This window comes from Mustela putorius, unplaced genomic scaffold (assembly GCF_011764305.1).
Source record: "Mustela putorius furo isolate JIRA1106 unplaced genomic scaffold, ASM1176430v1.1 tig00000127_pilon_pilon_pilon, whole genome shotgun sequence".
Classification (NCBI taxonomy): domain Eukaryota; kingdom Metazoa; phylum Chordata; class Mammalia; order Carnivora; family Mustelidae; genus Mustela; species Mustela putorius.
In genome coordinates, this window is record NW_025421288.1 from 12,358,555 (window position 1) to 12,379,684 (window position 21,130).

General features: G+C 47.0%; 1 protein-coding gene across 2 annotated transcripts in view; it reads right to left on the minus strand.

Annotated features, from left to right (window-relative positions):
- The window catches only part of CHKA (choline kinase alpha), a 59,806-nt gene that overhangs the window by 30,932 nt on the left and 7,744 nt on the right, over positions 1-21,130 (minus strand). For both annotated transcript variants that reach the window (XM_045065966.1, XM_045065970.1), the window contains exon 2: positions 3,478-3,589. In XM_045065966.1, coding sequence (XP_044921901.1) covers positions 3,478-3,589 — 112 coding nt within the window. The remainder of the gene's footprint in view (positions 1-3,477; positions 3,590-21,130) is intronic.

Here is a 21,130-nt window from a genome sequence, read left to right on the forward strand (position 1 = left end):
CTCGGCCATCTCACAACACCATGGTGAAGAAAAAGGAAAAAGCGGAGCAGCATCTAATCAGCTTCAATAAAGTCACTCGTAAAGGACTATAAATGTAAATCAAAGGAACAGTTAACCTTCATATTTGATCAGAGCCAAAAACTCCGAAGTGTCGAAGGAGAAAGGGAAGGCGGGACGAAGCTGCTCTCGCCTGTCATTAGGCAAAACAGCAAGACCAGCTGAGAAAACACACAGCTCTATCCCCACCTGCAGCTGTCAGTTAACACTGTTAGGGAAGGAGCTTATTCTAACGCCCCCTAAAGCTACCCTACGCTGCATTCCTACAGCTGCACTGGGGACCCCAGTCTATCCGGGCAGCGCACACACCTGCATCGGGACCAGTGTGCTTCCCCCACAGGGAGAGCGCACAGGCAGGGAAAGCACAGCATTTGAGCTGCATGGCATTTGAGCTGCATTCCTTTGTCTTTAATCCCTTCATTTCTGAAAGTAACGGGATTTATTATTCGGGTGGGCTCGAGATTGGCTCAGCCACCTCTCTTAATGAATGCAAATCCTAACAAATCACTATCAGTTCTGGGGACATTTTTTTATTGTGTTGGGAACAGAGGCCTCATGGCAGACTCTGTCCCTCCACCAGAGGCTAGATTGGTTCCAAAGAGCTGGTCGGCAATATGAGTGAACTCACACCCCAGCAACAAAAATTACAGTCCTTTAAATTGGAGGTGGAAATATCTGAAAAGGCACTGACTGCTGCGGCGAGATCCCTGGCCGGGCAAAGCTGGGAGAGCTTGGCTCTGCCGGCACCTGTTGGCAGCAGTCACCTGGCTTGTGCCTCACGGGCTCAGGGGCTCAAGGGCTCAGGGTCTTCCTCTCCCGCCACCGTTTCTCCGAGTCCCCCAGAGCCTGGTTCCTCTCCTCCTGCTGTCCAGGTATTCAAATGACCCACAGTTTATAATGGCCATTCAGGTCGAAAATTCCACCTGGCAACCAGTGTCCCTGCCGAACCCTGAAGGACAAAAACCTCAGCCAAAAACCTCTTCAAAACATTTCCAACTGAGGCTGTAGGCTTCATGTTTTTACTCAGTTGGAACTGCACAGAAAAAGTGTCCTTGAACTAAGGACTCGACCCATCAAGTATTTATACTGAAAACAGATTCCCAACTCTAAATTGGAGGAGCAGTTTTTTTCCAGCAAAACTGAGCCTGCCGTCCGGGAATTGAACCACGAGCCGGGAGACACCCGCGGACTGTCCAGTAAGCGAGGGGCTCGTCTCCCAGCATAGCTTCCGCCCTGCATGGAGGAGGCACCTTCGGGAATGGCACCTGAGATTTGCCTAATAAAAACATAATTAAGAAGCTAAATGTAGAGTGCCCCCTACAAATTAGAACTATATGTAAAACATACTCCAATCTATTCGTTTGGCAAGAATCAATTGCACTTGAAATGCCTTTATTCTGTTTATTTTTCAGTTAACTAAAAATAGAGACATAGAAATGCTAAAACTAACTCTATTTCCAGACACTTCTACTGTAAGTACTATTAAGGCAGTAATGGAGGATGGCTAACATTTTTCAAAAAGGACAGACTACTAACTACTGATAGCAAATCTTTACTAGGGGAAGAGTTAATGGCTCAGGGCCAGGCCGTGCTGTCGATGGCTTCACTAAGTGACCCATCCAGTGATACAGCACGTTCTAGAGCTATGCTGTCCAATGCGGCAGCCACCCATACACGCGAGCATTGCAGTTTAAGTTAATTAAAAGTAATTAAAATTCAAAATTCCCATCTTTGGTGACGTTCACCATATTTCAAACATTTGCTAGCCCCTGTGGTTGGCGACCAGCATCCCAAACAGCACAGGTCCAGAGCAGAGCCTGCCGCCGAGCTTAGCCAGTACATGGAGGGGACCATAGTGCACGTTTAAAACACCCCTAGTTCGAGTTATAAATACAAATGAAAGCCTCAAAAATCAGATTTAAACAATCGTGTGTATCATGTGCAATTCCAGCAGCTCGTTACTAAAGTATTTTAAAAGTGCTGCTCACAAGAAAGCACACAGATGAAAAGAAAAGGGACTAATGGTTAGAGGATGGCAAAGATAAAATGGCTCAAGACTGATTTCACTTCAAGTACCAAAAGGGCATTAACTGGGTTCTTCAAAAACTGTGCTTTGGAAGTGCAACTTGATTGAATGAAAAACCCAACTGTCGCTTGTGTGCCATCTACCAGTGGGTCAGGGGTGAGGGTCAGCTGTGTGTTCCTCATCACACAATGGCCTCAGGTTTCCTGGGTGAAGGGCGCGTGGCTTCCACCGCTCAGATCCTGAGCACTGCACAGCCTGACAAGGCCGAGGAAAACTACTCAATGAAAAGGTTCGGTCACATTATGACACAGACTCCAGCTGTAACTTTGATATTTTTGAACATTAAAGTCGAATTGTCATAGACATGGGCATAATCTGACCTTCAGATTGAGCTGAGACTAGTCTCTTGCAACATTAAGTAGGAAAACTATTCTCCATCTCATGAAGATCAAAACAGGCCCCTCTGAAGAAGATCTAAATGGATATTAAAATTCTACCATAGAGATATATCAAACATCTGTACGTGTGGTCAGTAAAATGGTAAATTTATGGTATAAATAATAAAAAAAATCCAGACATTTGGGATCTCCTACAATTGGTTAAGACAATTCAATAAATAGGGCACTTTATTTGAAAGTTAGATTCAATTAAGTAATATAAATTTTTAGAAAGATTATGAGTCTAACAATTTCAATGTTTTAAAGAAATCTCAAAGGAATGTCTTTATTCCTTTGAGAAGGGAGGGGGCGCCTGGGTGGCTCAGTGGGTTAAGCCTCTGCCTCCGGCTCAGGTCATGATCTCAGGGTCCTGGGATCGAGCCCTGCATTGGGCTCTCTGCTCAGCAGGGAGCCTTCTTCCCTCTCTCTCTCTGCCTGCCTCTCTGCCTACTTGTGATCTATCTGTCAAATAAATAAAATCTTAAAAGAAAAAAAAAAGGACGGGAGGTAGTAAATTCAGCTCCACTGAGATCATACTTGGTCCACGGGTCTCCCTGTGCCCTGTAAAAACCTTTATGATCATGTTATTAAAAACAATACCTTTTCTACATTAGAATTTTACAAGCTAGGTCTGAGCTAAAAATTTCAAAGTGTGGAAAATCCAAGCATCATAACCACTACTAGAGATTTTGCCAACATCATACTTTTCTCTGGATATAAAGCTGGAAAATACTTGTACTGGCTTACTAATAAATTATAAGCAAGAACAGGAATTCGGAACATAACAGAGTATCAGCAAAAACCCAGCTGTGCAGCCCAATTAAAACAAAAAGCAATATGTAAAAATAGCTTCACTAACACCACTAAAGTATTTAACATCTCTTCCCAGGTAATTCAGGAGAGAGGATGAAAACTGTTCCCAGGGCCCTCCCGTCCCCACACAGCCTACAAACTCACCATCTTTAAAATCGCCCCGTAGAGCCGCAGGAGCACTTTCCGAGGCTCGTCACCAATGGTGGCCACGGAGTCAGGGAAGGAGCACTGGAACAGCATGTTACTGAGGCCACCTCTGTGGAAGGAAGAGGACAGTAAGCATCAGGAGTCTGAAGGGCAGATCACCCGCCCTTCTCGGAGGATGATGACGGATGAGACATCAGGGCCCCATGACCACTGCTCCCATCAAAAACCCGATCGGCTCTAGGGATACCTGCAGGACACACGATGAGCTCCAAGTATTTGGCTCAATCTCAGAGTCACATGACAAACAGCAAATTCCCTGTCTGTTCTTAGCTTGACGCAGGAAGGGAACTCCGTGTGGACCGCAGGCGTGCACCTGCGCAGGCTGAGCGCCTCTGGAGAACCAGCAGGACGAAGAGGGCCTTGCGCCACACCGGGGGTGGGGCATCCCAGATGCGTTCCTGCAGGCTCCCGCTCCGCTGATCCCAAACCTCCACTCTATCCCCATAACGACCAGGCTAAAATCTTGGGGCAGTACTTAGTCCACCTCCCCAAGGCCCGTCCACCTGAAGCGTAAAAACATAGCAACCGATTTCGACCAACAGCCTTTTCAAAGAATTTGCAACATTAACCGGCTCTTGGGGCGCTCAGAGGAAATGATCGGAGATCTCAGCGCCCCGAACCTTCCACTCTGACAACGACAGACAGGAAACAAGTTACAGCGGTCATTTAAACAGCAGAGGAACCGCTCTGGGGCCAAAGCACCTGCGTGGAGAGGAGGGGCAGTTAATGGAGGGATGGGAGCTGAATGAAGGAATACCAGCAGCCGCACGTCGGGAGCCCCAGACACCAAGCACCTCACCTGCACTCTGGCCCCGCCGCAAGAAACAATCCTCTGATGAAGACAAACGAGACACACAACCGTCAGAGTTCCAAATCCTGGGCAGCGTCGGGGCCGCACGCAGAGGTGCGGCGTCAGAGCGCCAGAGACCCTCGACTCCGGAGAGAAAGTGACCGAGAGAGCAAACCGCAGCTCTCCGGAAGGACACCCCGTCACCGGAGCCACCAGCTCCACCATAACCAGTCCCGTCCCATCAAGCTGTGCTCCCCGAGCGGAGACTAAACCATGCACCTAACTTAGAGCATCAGCTGCAGAACCGCACAGGGAGTAGAGGACACCCGGCCAAGCACGGCCAAGAGCTACGAAGTGCAGACCTAGAGACTGTGTGGGGAGAAAGGAGAGAGAGACATTCTCCCCGGGAGGGCTGCTAATGCGGGGATATTCCCGGGAGCTAATGGCTCTGAAACGTCCGCTTCCGCGGCAGACGCTCTCCTTCGCTTCCAGTCTCATTCCGGCAGCAACGCGCCTGGCGTGAGGACTGTCCAGCAGCTGCCTTGGCGGGCAGGCGTGCCCGTGTGACCTGGTGCTGACAAATAAATGACTTCTGGAAGTCCACGGCAGATGTCCTCATGGCCTTTGTCCCTTTCCCCCTGCCCTCCATCCTGCTGTCTGAAACCAGGAGAGGACAGTGGGTCAGCCGCGAAGCTCTGGTCTCCGAGCCCCACATCCACACTGCTGTTGCCCGCGGGGATGCTGGGCCAGGGCCCCCGCCCGCTACAAATCTCCTTTGCCAGCTGCTCCCAGTTGGGGGGTCTGCCAGTGCGGGGCCTGGTGGGAAGCCGGAAGGCAGGAGGAAGGAGACAGGTTGGCTTGCTGTTCTGGACCGAGCATTGGAGCAGCAACAGGGGAACCCCCCTTCTCCGGGATACCTGATCGGAGTCTGGCCCCAGCTCCTAGGGTGCTCCTCAAGCCCTCAGATGCCAGCAACAGCCACGCGGTGCCCTCTTCACAGGATGGGGGGCCCAGCTCCAGAGTCCGATAACCCCCACCTTCCCTTGGTCCCCCAGCCCAGGGAAGGGGTTGCTTCCTGCAGTTGTCTGCATCACGGGGTCCCATTTCTGCTTCCTTGGTCCTCTAACGCCTGTTCACCCAATTCCCTCTATTAAATTCTCTATGTTGAAATGTCTAGTGCTGTTTCCACTTTCGTGCCAGCATCTGCATGGGCACAGATAGCCAGAGCTTTTAGCTTCTTAGATTGTGGGAATGAGCCACAGCCTAGGAATGGCTGAGCGTTAGCTGTAAGGGGCCCACATCTTCATCAAGCCCAGGGAGCTGCCACACCCGCCCAGCCTATTTACTTCCAGACACCTTCACACAACAGGGAAATAAATTTCTGTGCTGTTTAAGCCACGGTTACTCTAGGGCTTTCGCTATAAGCAGCTCAATCTAGTACTAACGGATACAGCTTATCACAATCCCCTCAATGGTGCTCTCCCCATCTGTAAACCCCTCCTTACCCTTCTCTGTTACCTCAAAACTCCCTCCAGTTTATGACCAGGTTCGAAGTCCAATGTTTGCAAGAAGCTCTCACCCTCTTCCTTGCTAACTCCTCGAAGACAAGGGTAGGCTCTCAATACAATTCTCAAGGCCCAGTAACGCCCAATGGTGGGTGCTCAGTAAAGCTTTTCTGAAGACCACGATAACCAGCAGCACTGCTGTCTCTTTTCTCCACACTCCCACCTGTTATGTCTGCCTTACTAGGTATGGTGGACTCAGCTTGGGTCCCTGATTAGACTGTAGGCTCCCTAAGAGACAGTCCTGGGGGAAGACACCATGCTATAAGAAAGACCACTGGCTTTAGAGCCAGGGATTCAAATCCCATTACTGCCACTTACTGTGTGATCTTGGGCATATCACTAAACCTCTCTGGGCCTCAAATTCACCCCTCTGTAAAAAAGCTGCACTTTCTTTAGTCATTTTCTTTTTCTCGAGTGGGTGGAGGGGGCAGAGGGAGAGGGAATCTTTTTTTTTTTTTTTCTTGAGAGAAGGAGGGAGAGAGAGAACCTGTGGGAGCCCGATGCAGGGCTCCATCCCACGACCCTAAGATTGTGACCTGAGCCAAAATCAAGGATCAGACTGATTCGACAGAGCCATCGAAGGGCCCCTCTTTAGTCATTTTAAGAGCACCCTAAGAGGTGCCTGGGTAGCTTGGTCGTTAAGCATCTGCCTTCAGCTCAGGTCATGATCCCTACGTCCTGGGATCGAGCCCCACATCAGGCTCCCTGCCTCTCCCTTTCCCACTCGCCCTGCTTGTGTTCCCTCTCTCACTGTGTCCCTGTCAAATAAATAAATAAAGTCTTTTAAATAATTAGGTAAATTAATACGAGTTCCCTAGGCTGCAGTGTTCAGCAGGTTAGCTCAGGTCCCCCCTCCACAGTCCAGCAGGCTGGATGCTGATACGACCTCCCATGTACAGATGAGGACACGAGACAGGGCAGGAGAGCGCCGTGCCGGGCTAAGCACATAGTGGGTGCTGTGGGAGCCAGACAGTAACAGGATGAATGTGTACAAATGTGCACACAACAGAGCTCTTGGTCTCCTGGGACTGCTGTAACACGGAGCCACAAATTTGACGGCTTAAAACAACACGAATTTGGGGTGCCTGGCTGGCTCAGCTGATGGAATGTGCAGCTCTTGATTTCAGGGTCATGAGTTATGAGTTCAAGCCCCGTGTTGCGTGTAGAGATTACTTAAATAAATAAACTTTAAAAAAAAAAAAAAACCACGTGGAAAAAAAAAAAAAAAACCACGTGAATTTATCTAACGGCTCTGGAGTTCAGACTCCCGGAAACAGGTCTTCCGTGGCTAAAATTAAGATGTCAGCAGGGCTGCACACCCAAAGGATATAGCACATTCCAGTAAACTAAAAACACAGTCTCAACTCATGAATGTCAAAGGACAGTGCTCACCAGGGGGGAAAGAGGACTTGGTGTTTCACAGGACAGAGTTTCAGACCAGGAAGATGGAAGCGTTCCTGAGATGGTGGTCAGGGTTGTACAACAGAGTGAACGCCCTTAATCCACTGGACGATACACTTAAAAATGGTTAAAAATAGTAAATTTCAGGCTATGTACATTTTACCACAATGATTTTTAAAAAGGAATGAAGTACTGAAACATGCTACAATACTATGCTCAGTGAGGGAAACCCAGTTACATATTCTGTGATCCCATTCATGTGAAATGTCCAGAACAAGGAAATAAGACAGACAGAAAGCAGATCAGTGAGTGCCCAAGACTGGGCCGAACAGGGCTGGGGGCCAGGGTTCCCTTCTGAGATAAGAAAAATGTTCTAAAATTGATTATGAGAGGACAGCTGCCCATACCTGTGAATATACCAAAACCCACCAGACACACACACTTTATTTAAATAGATGAATTATATGGTATATGAACCATACCTCAATAGAGCACTTTTTAAAAAAGAAAAACAGAGGCGCCTGGGTGGCTCAGTGGGTTGGGTAAGCCTCTGCCTTCGGCTTGGGTCATGATCTCAGGGTCTTAGGATCGAACCCCGCATTGGGATTGAACCCTGCATTGGGCTCTCTACTCAGCAGGGAGCCCCGCTCCCACCTGCCTCTCTGCCTACATGCGATCTCTGCCTGCCAAATAAATAAATAAATAAACTTTTTTAAGAAAATAAATAAGAAGAAAAATGACTTTTTTCAATATGTAACGATTTTTCTTAGCCAATGAAAAACTCGAATGTGCTTCCACAGAAGCTGTGTTTCCCAGATATGAACAAAAGTCATATTTAAGAACTTCGTCAACAGCTTACAAAGCAATCATGAGCACCTGGGAATCTTCGCAAGACTAACGACCTCTTTTCCCAAAATGCAAATCAGTTCTCTACCCCTGCGAGGGAGGAACAGAGAGACCCGGGAACCCAAGGCTCTGGTTTGCCCCGAAGTGAGCCCTGAAGCACAGGGACAGTGTGGTGGAAAGGGATGAGAGCAGCCTTAACCTTTCTTCTCAACTCAGGGCTTATCAGACGCGCCCTGCCCCAGGGCTCCTGGCTCCCAGGCGACAGGACGGGCTTCCCATTAGTTACAAGCCCTCGTTTTCCTTCCTGTCACACACTCTTAAGGGTTCAGTCAGCGGCGAGAGCAAACAGATGAGCTACTGTTCTAAGTTGTGTAACTCCATTCAAAGTTTAATCCCATGCTCCGAGAGGAGGCAGGCAGGCCAGCTCCGCCAGGAACCAGCTCACAACCTGGAAACCCTTCATCTCTTGAATTCTCGGCAGCCCCTGTTGCTCAACAGGCCCAAGCGGGAGGAAGTAAACTGCCGGTTATTTCTTAGTGACAAGCAAGATAAATGACACAAGGTCTTTATCCCAAATGACCCAAGCTTTGAGAAACCACCTAGAAAAACACCGGCTACCAATGAGCCAAACGACTCGACTGGGAATAAGATACATTGGGAAGATAGGCCCCAGACGGGGAAGCAAAACTGCAAGGGTCCCACTGACCACAATTTGTCACGATCTTCTCCCAAGTAAAACCCCAGGAACGCTCAAGGATTTCAAACAAGCGCCGCAACAGCTTTGTAAGAAACACACATGTCCTAGTTGAACGCAGGAGACACGAGATGCTCCAGGGAGCAGAAGAGCAAATAAAATGAAACAAACACATGTATTTCCCACTTAGCACATGTCAGCAGCGGGCGCAGGACCCAGCGCCCAGCCAGGGGACACGAGCACACGAACACCACGAAGAGCTTGCTGCTCCCCAATCGTTAATCAGATATCAAAATAATCCTTCCAGTTTCTCTGGGTATCCAAAGAAAAACCAACCAATAACACAGCACAGAACCACCCCCAAGCTGAAGAACTAGGGCTAACAGGTTTTCTACGCTGAAGCAAGTCGTTTCAGGGAGAACAAAGCCACACAGTAGCCCAGGAGCCCGCTGCTGCTTCTGTCACTTTCGTGTTCGTATCCACCGCAAGCGACAAAGAACTCAGGGGACCTGGGTGTGCTGTTAGGGACTGAGCTAAGTTTTATCAGTTCTACTGGAGCAACGAAAGTAGGCTGCTTGTGACGTGTAGTAAATGGTCTTGCCTTTTAGATTTCGGAATTCATGTTCCAAAAGATCATGTTATTATGGATCTTAAAGACCCCTAAAATAAAAAATGTAACAAGTTACCCAAATTCTGTCATTTGAACATAACCACTTTTGTTCATTCTGGATGGTTTCTTTTCTTTTCTTTTTAAAGCAGACTCCATGCCCAAGCTGGGGCTTGAACTCTTGACCCAGATATCAAGAGCTGCATGTTCTCCAGACCGAGCCCGCCAGGGTCCTCTAGCATTCTGGGTTTTTTGGTTGTCATTTTCCTAAGGGCCACTTTTCCTACTTCTTTCTTGTTATTAAAATTGGGATCTTACGGGCGCCTGGGTTGCTCAGTGGTTTGAGCCTCTGCCTTCGGCTCCGGTCATGATCTCAGGGTCCTCGGATGGAGTCCCGCATTGGGATCAGGCTCTCTGCTTGGCGGGGAGCCTGCTTCCTCCTCTCTCTCTACCTCCCTCTCTGCTTTCTTTCTTTCTTTTTTTTTTTTTTTAAGATTTTATTTATTTGACAGAGAGAGACAGAGAGGTCACAAGTAGGCAGAGAGGCAGGCAGAGAGAGAGGGAGAAGCAGGCTCCCCGCCAAGGAGAGAGCCCGATGCGGGGCTCGATCCCAGGACCCTGGGATCATGACCGGAGCCGAAGGCAGAGGCTCAACCCACTGAGCCACCCAGGCGCCCCTGCCTCTCTGCTTTCTTGTGATCTCTCTCTGTCAAATAAATAAATAAATCTTTAAAAAAAAAAAATTGGGATCTTACTAAATGTATTACTCCATAACTTCCTCTTCCATTTATAGTACAAGCATTTTCCATCGATTCAGCATTAAAAACTCATTTTTTTTTAAAAAGATTTATTTATTTATTTATTTATTTGACAGAGGTCACAAGTAGCAGAGAGGTAAGCAGAGGGAGAGGGAGAAGCAGGCTCCCCACTGAGCAGAGAGCCCAATGCAGGTCTTGATCCCAGGACCCTGAGATCATGACCCAAACAGAAGGCGGCGGCTTTAACCCACTGAGACACCCAGGTGCCCCTAAAAACTCAATTTTTAATCACACACACAATTTCATCTTAAAAACTAAGCATGGTTTAGCCAATGGCCCACTGTGGCTTTTTCATAACTTTTTACTTCCATCCATAACTCTACAGTATGTACACCTGTACATCAACCTTTATGCATAGTCTGATGAGATCCTTCAGTTACAGTTGGTTTTTCTGGGTCAAAGGGCACTAACATTTTAAAATTCTTGCTACCCACTGCCAAAGTGTCCTACAACCAAGCCACACCACTCACTCTTTGCCTGTCAGCACATCAGAAATTCCCTCTCATATTTTTTCTTATTTTTTGAAGACTTATGTATTTAAGAGAGATAGAAAATGCAAGTAGGGGGACAGAGAAAGAGGGAATCTCAAGCAGACTCCCCACTGAGTGAGGAGCCCCACATGGGGCTTGATCTCCCGACCATGAGATCATGATCTGGGCTAAAACCAAGAGTCGGACATTTAACCAACTGAGCAGTCCAGGCACTCCATATTTCATATTCTTGTCTCCCTTATTTAACAATTAAAACTTGATAGATCAAAATATAACTTTTAAAAATACCAAACTGCATGGCACCCCAGTGGGTCAGTCAGTTGAGCATCTGACTCGGTTTCAGCGCGGGTCGTGTGGTCTTGGGGACGTGGGATTGAGCCCATTGGGCTCCCCACTCAGTAGGGAGTCTGCTTTCCCTCTCTCTCCCTCTCCCCATTTGTGCACACACATTCTCTCCCTCTAAAATAAATCTTTAAAAATTAATAAATAAAAAAATCAAATTGCTAGTTGAGATAACTAAAAAAAATTTTAAGTCTAAAGGCCATGAAATATTTTAAGTTAAAAAACTGATGCATTGGGGGGCATCTGGGTGGCTCAGTGGGTTAAAGCCTCTGCCTTCAGCTCGGGTCATGATCCCAGGACCCTGGGATCGAGCCCCGAATTGGGCTCTCTGCTCAGCAGGGAGCCTGCTTCCCCCTCTCTCTCTGCCTGTCTCTCTGCCTACTTGTGATCTCTGTCTGTCAAACAAATAAATAAAATATTTAAAAAAAAACTGATGCATTGGAAATATTTATAGGTACATTAATACAGAAAAAAACGGATTTATTAAAATAAATTACAAAACATGTTGAGAGTTAGCTTTATTCAAATGATTTCTTGGGGGCTGCACCTTGGGTGGCTCAGCTGGCTTCAGCTTAGGTCATGATCCCAGGATCCTGGAATCCAGCCCCACATCAATCTCCCTGCTCAGCACAGAGTCTGCTTCTCTCTCTGCCCCCACCCCCGGCCCCAATCATGCACACTTCTTTGTCTCAAACAAATAAAATATTTAAAAAAAGAAAAACAAAAAAGATGGGGCACCTGGGTGGCTCAGTGGGTTAAGCCTCTGCCTTCGGCTCAGGTCATGATCTGCATCGGGCTCTCTGCTCAGTGGGGAGCCTGCTTCCCTCTCTCTCTCTGCCTGCCTTTCTGCCTACTTGTGATCTGTCAAATAAATAAATAAAATCTTAAAAAAAAAAAAAAAAGTCTTCTTGGCGACATGCATCAGTGGCTCCATGCTGCGTAACTCCCAGACTGGTAAGCGTCAATCTGTCACCCTCTTCATAAAGCCAAACAATTAACTGCACTAACACTGAGAAGAGAAGATCAAATTGGAAAATGTAAATTAGCAGATAATCTAAAATTTCAGTTGGCCCAGGAATGGGTCAAAGATGCTGTGTCATAGTAGGCCACCATACTGATCGACATGATTAAAGAGGACCTTGGGAAATTCCACAAAATCATTTCAAAACAAAAACCATCCCATATAACACTAAAATCGGGTATTTGATGCTACTTCCTCTTCAAAGTTCCTTATGGCAAAAATATCAATTATGCCTTCTTACCATGCAAGGTCTTCCTCAAATAGAAGCCTAACTGACAACAGGTTCCATAAGGTCAAATACAAACCAGAATGTTCCAAAACATACTGGATCATTAATTCTCTTATATATCAGCTATTCCATTACAAACACACCTATCACAAAAAATACTCTAATGTTTCAGCACATAACCCAAATACATAGATCACAGAAGGTTCCAAAATTCTGATCTAAAGATCAGAATCTGGAGCACCTGGGTGGCTTAGCTGGTTAAGCATCTGTCTTTGGTCATGATCTCAAGGTCCTTGGATTGAGCCCCATGGGAGCTCAATGAGGGAGCCTGCTCAGGGACCCTGCTCCCTTTCCCCTCTGCCCCTCCCACCCCGGCTTGTGCTCTCTCTCACTCTGCACACTTTCTCCCAAATAAATTAATAAATCTTAAAGGTTTTTTTAAAAAAGATTTCATTTATTTATTTGACAGAGATTATAAGTAGGCAGAGAGGCAGGCAGAGACAGAGAGAAGAGGGGAAGCAGGCTCCCTGCCAAGCAGAGAGCCCGATGCGGGACTCTATCCCAGGACCCTGAGATCATGACCTGAGCCGAAGGCAGAGGCTTTAACCCACCCACCCAGGCACCCCATCTTTAAAAAAGCTTTTTAAGGGGCGCCTGGGTGGCTCAGTGGGTTAAGCCTCTGCCTTCGGCTCAGGTCATGATCTCAGGGTCCTGGGATGGAGTCTCGAATTGGGCTCTCTGCTCGGCAGGGAGCCTGCTTCCTCCTCTCTCCCACTGCCTGCCTCTCCACCTACTTATAATCTCTGTCAAATAAATAAATAAAATCTTAAAAAAAAAAATCAGCTGGCAACGTACCAAGAAGATTGGTAGCAAAGGAAATCACGGTGCTGATAAAGACCACAGTGGGTCAAAGGAGTGACAACCTTGTCCAGTATCTCCTCAATCATAATGGGGGAAATTTGCCAGGGTCCACAGAGATTCTCTGTGACAGAGGCTTCGAAAGATCAATGACAGCTTCAAAGGGATAAACATCAAGTGACCACGTGACCCACCAGTTCCACTCCTAGACATACACCCGAGAGAACTGGACGATGTCCTCACCAACACTGTACACAAACATCCATAATAGCCACAACACGGAAAAGCTCAAATGTCCATCAACTGTGGTGTATCACAGAATGGAATAGTACTCAACCATAAAGAGGAACAAAGTGCTATATGTGCTACGACACAAATAAACCTTGAAAACATACTAAGTTAAAGGAAGTGGTCACCAAAGTCCACACATATTGTGTGACTCTTTCTACATGAAATGTCCAGAAGATAGCAGCTGGATTACCGGTTGTGGGGAGCACGGGGAGAGACTGCTAATGGTAAAGAATTTATTTCTGAGGTGATGAAAATGTTCTGAAAAGATGGTGGTGATTACTGTAGAACCCCATAAAAAGACTAAAAATCACTGAACTGAATTTAAAAGGGTGAACTTCGTGGTTTCTCAATAAAGCTGTTAATTTTCTTTTTGAACCTGATAAACACTCTGCCTTAAGTAGTTAACTGCAGATCGAACATTCATTGATTTATCTGAACCAACCTCGTAACATTAAACCTCTGTGTCTTATTCATGGCGATGGCCATTTGATTAAAATCTGCTCCTAACCATCAAATACTTCAAGGAAAACTGCTAGATCCTAAGAGCAATGAGGCCCACAAAAAAAGACTCCTCTGATTTTAGGATCTGGAGAAAGAAACATCACTAAGAGCTTTGGAATGAGAAAAGTCACCCAGTTTCAGGAAACTTCTGCAGGGCTGCACTGTGTTCCCAGCTTCGAACACCCTTTCTTACTCCACTTGGACATGGAGCTTCTGCCCCCACCACTGCTACCAGGGGTCCTTTCCTTTGGTCCTGACCAGGTTCTTCTTTTTTTCCTTCCCAACTATCTTTTTGCCACTTTTCCTTCCTCCCTTCAACTTCGAAGCCAGTAAGAGAAGGCTCTCACACACAAAACCCACCACCTTCTCTTCTCCTCCTACGCTCTCGATGCCAGGGTCGCACAGTCCTGGCACCCAAGGAATTACAAAAACTGTCAAGAGAAACATTTCAGAGTGAAGTCCAGAGAGGGGAGCTCGGTGAACATGCGTCTCTCTTGCCCTTTGCCTCCTCCTACAGACTCATTTCCATTCTGCTCAGACTCTCTTAGCTTTTCAAAGTTTTTATTTAATGCTTTAACAGCCATGGCCATCTCCACACAGAAGGGCTTCCACAATGTTGTTGTTGTTTTTTTCTTAAGACTTTATTTATTTATTTGAGAGAGAGCAAGCAAGAGAGAGCATTAACAGGGGCACAGGGAGAAGGAGAAGTAGACGTCCCACTGAGCAGGCAGCCGGACAGGACGCTCGATCCCAGGATGCTGGAATCATGACCTGAGCCAAAGGCAGATGCTTAACCGACTGAGCCCCCCCACCCCGGTGCCCCTACACAGTGCTCTTTAATGCAGCCCCCTAAATCCCACCACTGAGCTGAAAGGCCAAATGCAAAGACAGGAAAATGTAGGGAATCAGATAGGAAAACTCAGAAGAGATGGCATTTTCAACAGCACCCGGGCAGGAGAAAGTAGTCAAAGCACGAGCATGACTTTAGGCATGAATTGCCTCTTGTTGATAATACACACCTTACCGACACCCAAGCTTCTTCCCTCACAATCCACAAATGGACAAGGGGCAACTCATACACCGTATCTGTCTGCAGTTCTCGTTAGTCACATGGGGTCTCTGAAAAGGTCAAAGACACCTGCAGGATCCTCAGCCCCTCCATGTGACCCTATCCTTGAGGCACACAAATGTCACCTGGTCCTGGACGATAACAGGATGTATGTCTGCCTGGGCTCCTTCCTTCCTTCCTTCCTTATTTCTTCCTCTTTAAAGATTTGTTTTAGAGGGACAGCACAAGCAGGAGCAGCAGGAGAGGGAGAATCTCAAACCAATTCCATGCCCAGCATGGAGCCTGAGCGCAGGGCTTGATCTCACGACCTGAGACCACAACCTGTGCCAAAGCCAAGAGTCACTCAACCAACTGAGCCAGGCAGGTGCCCCTCAAAAAAATTTTAAACCAAATGAACAAAAATAACCTTTGTTTTTTCCAAATGTCTTCTGTAATCACTTCACAAATAAAAGCAATGCCCAGGAAGGGAGGGAGCTCACTTGAGCGAACTTCCCAGTTAATCATCAAGTAGCTATGACTTATCATCCTAAGACAAGACAATTAGAGACTAACAAATATTCTTGTTGAAAATCTAAACGCAAGAATTCATGTATCTACCCAGGTGGTGTCTTCTCTTCTATTCCATAATATACCAGTTTTCTGTTTTTTGTTTGTTTCCAGTTTTCTGTTTTAATAAACAAACTGGCAAATACGAACTACTCTCTCAAGCCCCTAATACAATTAGCTCTCTGGGCAGATCTGTAAGACCACACTGTGGCTTGAGTACGGGCATGCCAGTTTGATAAGCACAAATCTCACCTTTTACTTGATTTTATGGACACAGGAGTGGTTAAAAAAAAAAAAAAGAATAAGGAAAATTTTCAGCAAGTTGGGACCCAGTTAATTGAGCCTTTACTGTAAATTTCCTGCCTCAAGTCACAAACAGATAATACTCCAGGAAGAAAGAAAAATATTTTTCTTATCCATTATCAATCTATAATAATAAGGGCTAATTTACTTCTTGGTGAATCTTCCAACTGAACTTCAGCTGCAGAGAAAGTGCCAGATTTTTTTCTCCTCCAACTTGCCTTTCTCTGCATGACCTCCACTGTCCCAGATCCTGCAGCACCGTCCTCTCCCACAGGACTCTACTGTGTTGGACAGTAAAGCAGCTCAGGGAAATTTACATGTTACTGACATCCAGGGTAAATCCACAAAAAACTCAAAACCTGCAAAGTGTAAAATAAATCAAGTTCCTCTCCATCTGCTACTAGGTCATCATAATTCAAACGGGTGACTCTGACATGTAGCCACCATTTAGTACAATTTCCAGACTTCACAGCAATGTGGAGATTTTCAAGGAGGAAGAAGGAAAAAGGGCATTTCCCTACTACAAGGCATATGAGACAATGCCCCTGACTTCCACAGTGGGTCATCACCATTTAGGACACAGCTGTACTTCGCCTGGGCGGCCAGAGGTGGCAGAAGTGCTCCCCACTGAAACACTGAAAACAAGTCATTTGAAGTGATCAACCAGAAAGAGAGGAAGTGAAGTTGGAAAAGGGACCCCACCACACCTCGGCTTCCTACCATCCAGCCTGTCAGGAGGGACAGCACAAGCGCCCGTCTACTCCTCGATCCTTCTCCAGCCATACAGCCGCAGGAGCAAGCTGTCCTCCTGGTTCCAGAGCACACACAGACGAAACAACGATCACTTCAGAAAACGTTCCAGACTTTCCACCCACCTTACCAAAAACATTGAATACGATCATCAGTTGTTGGCCATGAAAACTGTCCATCAATTCTGGTTGCTCTGAAAAGTTCACATGGCTTGTAAATACACTCCGTGTGCAAAAGGCAGCCAAACGGAGGCGAAGAGATCATCAAAACCTTCTCAGCCCCAGGAAGAAAGCTGAGTAGTCCAGTGGATGTGACCCGCCTGCACACATCGGCATCAGGACGCCGGCACACACAGTACAGATCTTGGGCACTTGTGCATGTCACACCAACATTCAAGTACACGGTCTGTGGTGAAGTAGTAGCCGGTGATTTGGCTGAAGAACAAGTTTTAACTACAAGTTAAAGGCAGACATACAGGAGAGAGCTTCTGAGCTAGTCTGCATTTGCATCTAGAAGTGGCTTCAATGTTTTCAAGAAAATACTTTAAGATTTTATTTATTTACTTGACAGAGAGATAGCACAAGCAGGAGGCTCAGCAGGCAGAGGGAGAGGGAGAAGCAGGCTCCCCACTAAGCAGGGAGCCCGATCTGCGGCTCGATCCCAAAACCCTAAGATCAAGGATCATGACCCGAGCCAAAGGCAAACACCCAACCAACTGAGCCAGCCAGGCCCCCCCGAAAAATGCTTTTTTTTTTAAAAAAAATGATTTTATTTATTTATTTGACAGACAGAGATCACAAGCAGGCAGAGAGGCAGGCAGAGAGAGAGGGGGAAGCAGACTCCCTACTGAGCAGAGAGCCTGATGTGGGGCTCGATCCCAGGACCCTGGGATCACGACCTGAGCCGAAGGCAAAAGCTTTAACCCACTGAGCCACCCAGGTGCCCCCAGAAAATACTTTTTTTTAAAGATTTTATTTATTTGACAGAGAGTGAGAGAGAGAGCACAAGCAGGGGGAGCAGCAGGCAGAAGGAGAAGCACACTGGCCTCTGAGCAGGGAGCCCGATGCGGGGCTCGATCCCAGGACCCCAAGATCAGGATCTGAGCCGAAGGCAGAGGCTTAACCCACTGAGCCACCCAAGCGCCCCTCCAGAAATCTTTTTATCTTGCAAAACTGAAACTGTGCCCATTAAGCACTAACTCTCCACTCTCCCCTCCCCCAGCCCTCGGCCACCCTAGTCTACTCTGTCTCTATTAACCTGATGGCACTGCAGATCTCACAGAAGTCAAATCATACAGTTACGGCTTTTTGTGACTTGCAATTATTTCACTTAGCATTAGTCCTCGAGGTTCACCGGTGCTGTAGAAGGTATCAGAATCTCCTTTTTTAAGATCATCTAATGGTCCAAGTACCTGTGACACTTTGCTTACCCAGTCTTCTCCTCTAACATCTATGTATTTTTTCATCATTTAGAAAGACCCACATGTAGGTGCATCAGCTCAATGCTCAGAAATGATAAACCCGAGAACCCACCTGCTCCAGAAAAATCTTTGACATTTTCGTCCACTAAATCAAGCTGGGAGGTTATCCGGGCAGCAACCAGCCAGCTGGATTCTGCTGAAAAGTAAAGGAGCCCCTGACAGCTCTGCAGACCACCCACCAGTTACATGGTATCAGGCCCAGCACGCAGGACTCCAGCTCCCCGAGGTTTCCGGCATCCCCCCAAACTTCACTTTCTCTAAAAGTCAGACGATGCGGGGCGAAGCGGGATCAAACATAACCACTCCCTCAACCGGAAAATGATCCACAAGTCCACGACTGGATAGACGGAAAATAGAAAGAACAGCGACATACCAAAACAGCCGATGAATCTGGAGCACAAAGGAAGTAAGGGGGGTGCAGATATTTGCAAAATCTCTTTTAACTATCTGAAACTCAACTTGAAACAACCGTGGTTCAGGCTGAGGGCAGGGAGCCAACTCAGTGAAATGACACCATCAGTGTGTGGTAATCAGGAACAGGTGCCTTAACCCCAAGCCCGGAGGCGGAGTTAAGGAAGAGACTTTGACCTTGGTGAACGGCTGGCTTCTGCAGACACCTGTGTGGCCCTGGGCCGTTGACTCGATGCTGTCTAAGCCTGCCTTCTCACCATCAAATAATCCAGCAGCATCTAACGCGGGGGTTCTGTGATGATCACATGAGGTCATGTCAGCAGCTCAGCAGCAGCAACTGGAAGCAAAAGCGCACGCGCAGGACTGCGCCCGCCTGAGGGGAAGCTGGTCTCTAAGTCCTCTATTCCCAGGGCTGCTCCAGCTCAGCACCACCGACATGCGGGGCCCGAGGATTCTTTGTTGGAGTTAGAGCAGGAGCTGTCCTTTGAACTGTAGGATGGTAAGCAGTACCCCTTCCCTCCACCCACTGGAGGCCGGCAGTGCCACCACCCAATCGTGACAATCAAAACTGTGTCCAGGCGCTACCAAGTGTTCCTCAGAACAGGTTCCAGCAATTCCGCTCCCAAGTCACTATTCTGAACACCCCTGCCAGGCAGCACGCGTCTGGCTGCTCTGTCACACGGGAGGGTCTGCCATCTGTCAGAGCACAGGGCTGCTGCCACTTCCTCCATAAAGTGCCCCCTGGCAAGGCCCCGTTCACATGGACCTCCCAGGCCTCACTTTTTTTTAACTGTTTCATTGTGAGTCCCTGGGCTACTGGGATGCTCAGCAGAACACAGTCCTGGCCACGGTGAGATGGGTAAATATGTAATGAAGGCCATGGGAGGCACCTGGCAAGCTCGCTTGCTATAGAGAATGCAACTCTTTTCTTTTTTTTAACATTTTATTTATTCATTTTCCTTTACAAAGAGAGTGCATGTGCATCAGGGGAGGGCCAGAGCGAGAGAATCCCAAGCAGACCCCGCACTGAGCGCTGAGCCCAATGCGGGGCTTGATCCCATGATCCCAAGATCATGACCTGAGCGGAAAGCAAGAGTTAAGGAATTATCAAACTGAGCCACCCAGACGCCCCGAGATTGCAATGCTTGATCACAGGGTTGTGAGTTCAAGCCCCACACTGGGTAGAGAGCCTGCTTATACACATACATGTATAAAAGACATGGAGAGTACAACTTCACTGTAGACGCAAAACAGACTCATGAAAAGCTAAAGACTAGGGCTGTCCAAGGACAGGACAAGATTCTCCACCAGGTGACAGAGGATGGTGAGATAGTGGAGGGGTGTGCTGCAGGGAAAAACCCGGAAGCAGAACATGGGCATCAGTAGCTGGACAAGCCAAGAGACCAGACTGAGAATAAAATCCAGGAACTAATGAAGAATTATAGCAAGGTTACAGGATATAAAAGTCATATAAAAGTTAACATATAGGGACACCTGGGTGGCTCAGTTGGTTAAGTGACTGCCTTTGGCTCAGGTCATGATCCTGGAATCAAGTCCTGCATCGTACTCCCTGCTGACAGGGAGTCTGCTTCTCCCTCTGATGCTCTCCCTTCTCATGCCCTCTCTCATTCTCTCTCTCTCAAATAAATGAAATCTTAAAAAAAAAAGTTAACATATAAAAGTTAACTTTTATATGGGGCACCTGGGTAGCTCAGTTGATTAAGAGTCTCCAACTCTTAATTTCGGCTCAGGTCATGATCTCTGGATTGTGAAATTAAGTCCTGTATTGGGCTCCACACTGGGCATGGAGTCTGCTTGAGATTTCTCTCTACCTCTCCCTCTACCCCTCCCCATACTCTCTTAAAAGAAAAAAAAAAAAGTCAATCACTTTCACTTTCCCATATATCAGCAATGAATAAGGAGAAATTAAAATTAAAAACACATTACCATGTACATCAGCAACCAAAAAATGAAACATTTAGGTATAAATGTAACAAAATATGTACAAGATCTATAGGAGGAAAAATAAAAAACTCCTATGAAGGATATCAAAGAATAACTAAATAAAATGAATAGTCCATGTCCATGGATAGGAAGACTCAGCATATCGACAAGATGCTAGTTTTTCCCTATTTGATGTAGAGATCCAACACAATCCTAATCAAAATCCTAGCATGTTGTTTTATCAGTACTGACAGACTGACTCTGGAGTTTACACAGAGAGGCAAAACACCCAGAATAACCAACTCAGTATTCAAGGAGAACAAAGTCAGGACTGACACTCCGTTACTTCAAGACTTACTACAACACTACAATAATCAGGACAGCGTGGCATTGGCAAAAAAAAAATGGGCAAATGGGGGCACCAGGGTGACTCAGTGGGTTAAGCTACTGCCTTCGGCTCAGGTCATGATCCCAGCGTCCTGATATCCAGTCCCAGGATATCCAGGGTTCCCCCTGCTCAGCAGGGAATCTGCTTCTCCCTCTCCCTCTGCCAGCCACACCCTCTCTGCTTGTGCTCTGTGTATGTTGAATAAATAAATGAAATCTTTGGGGGGGAAAAAAAAAAAGGATGGG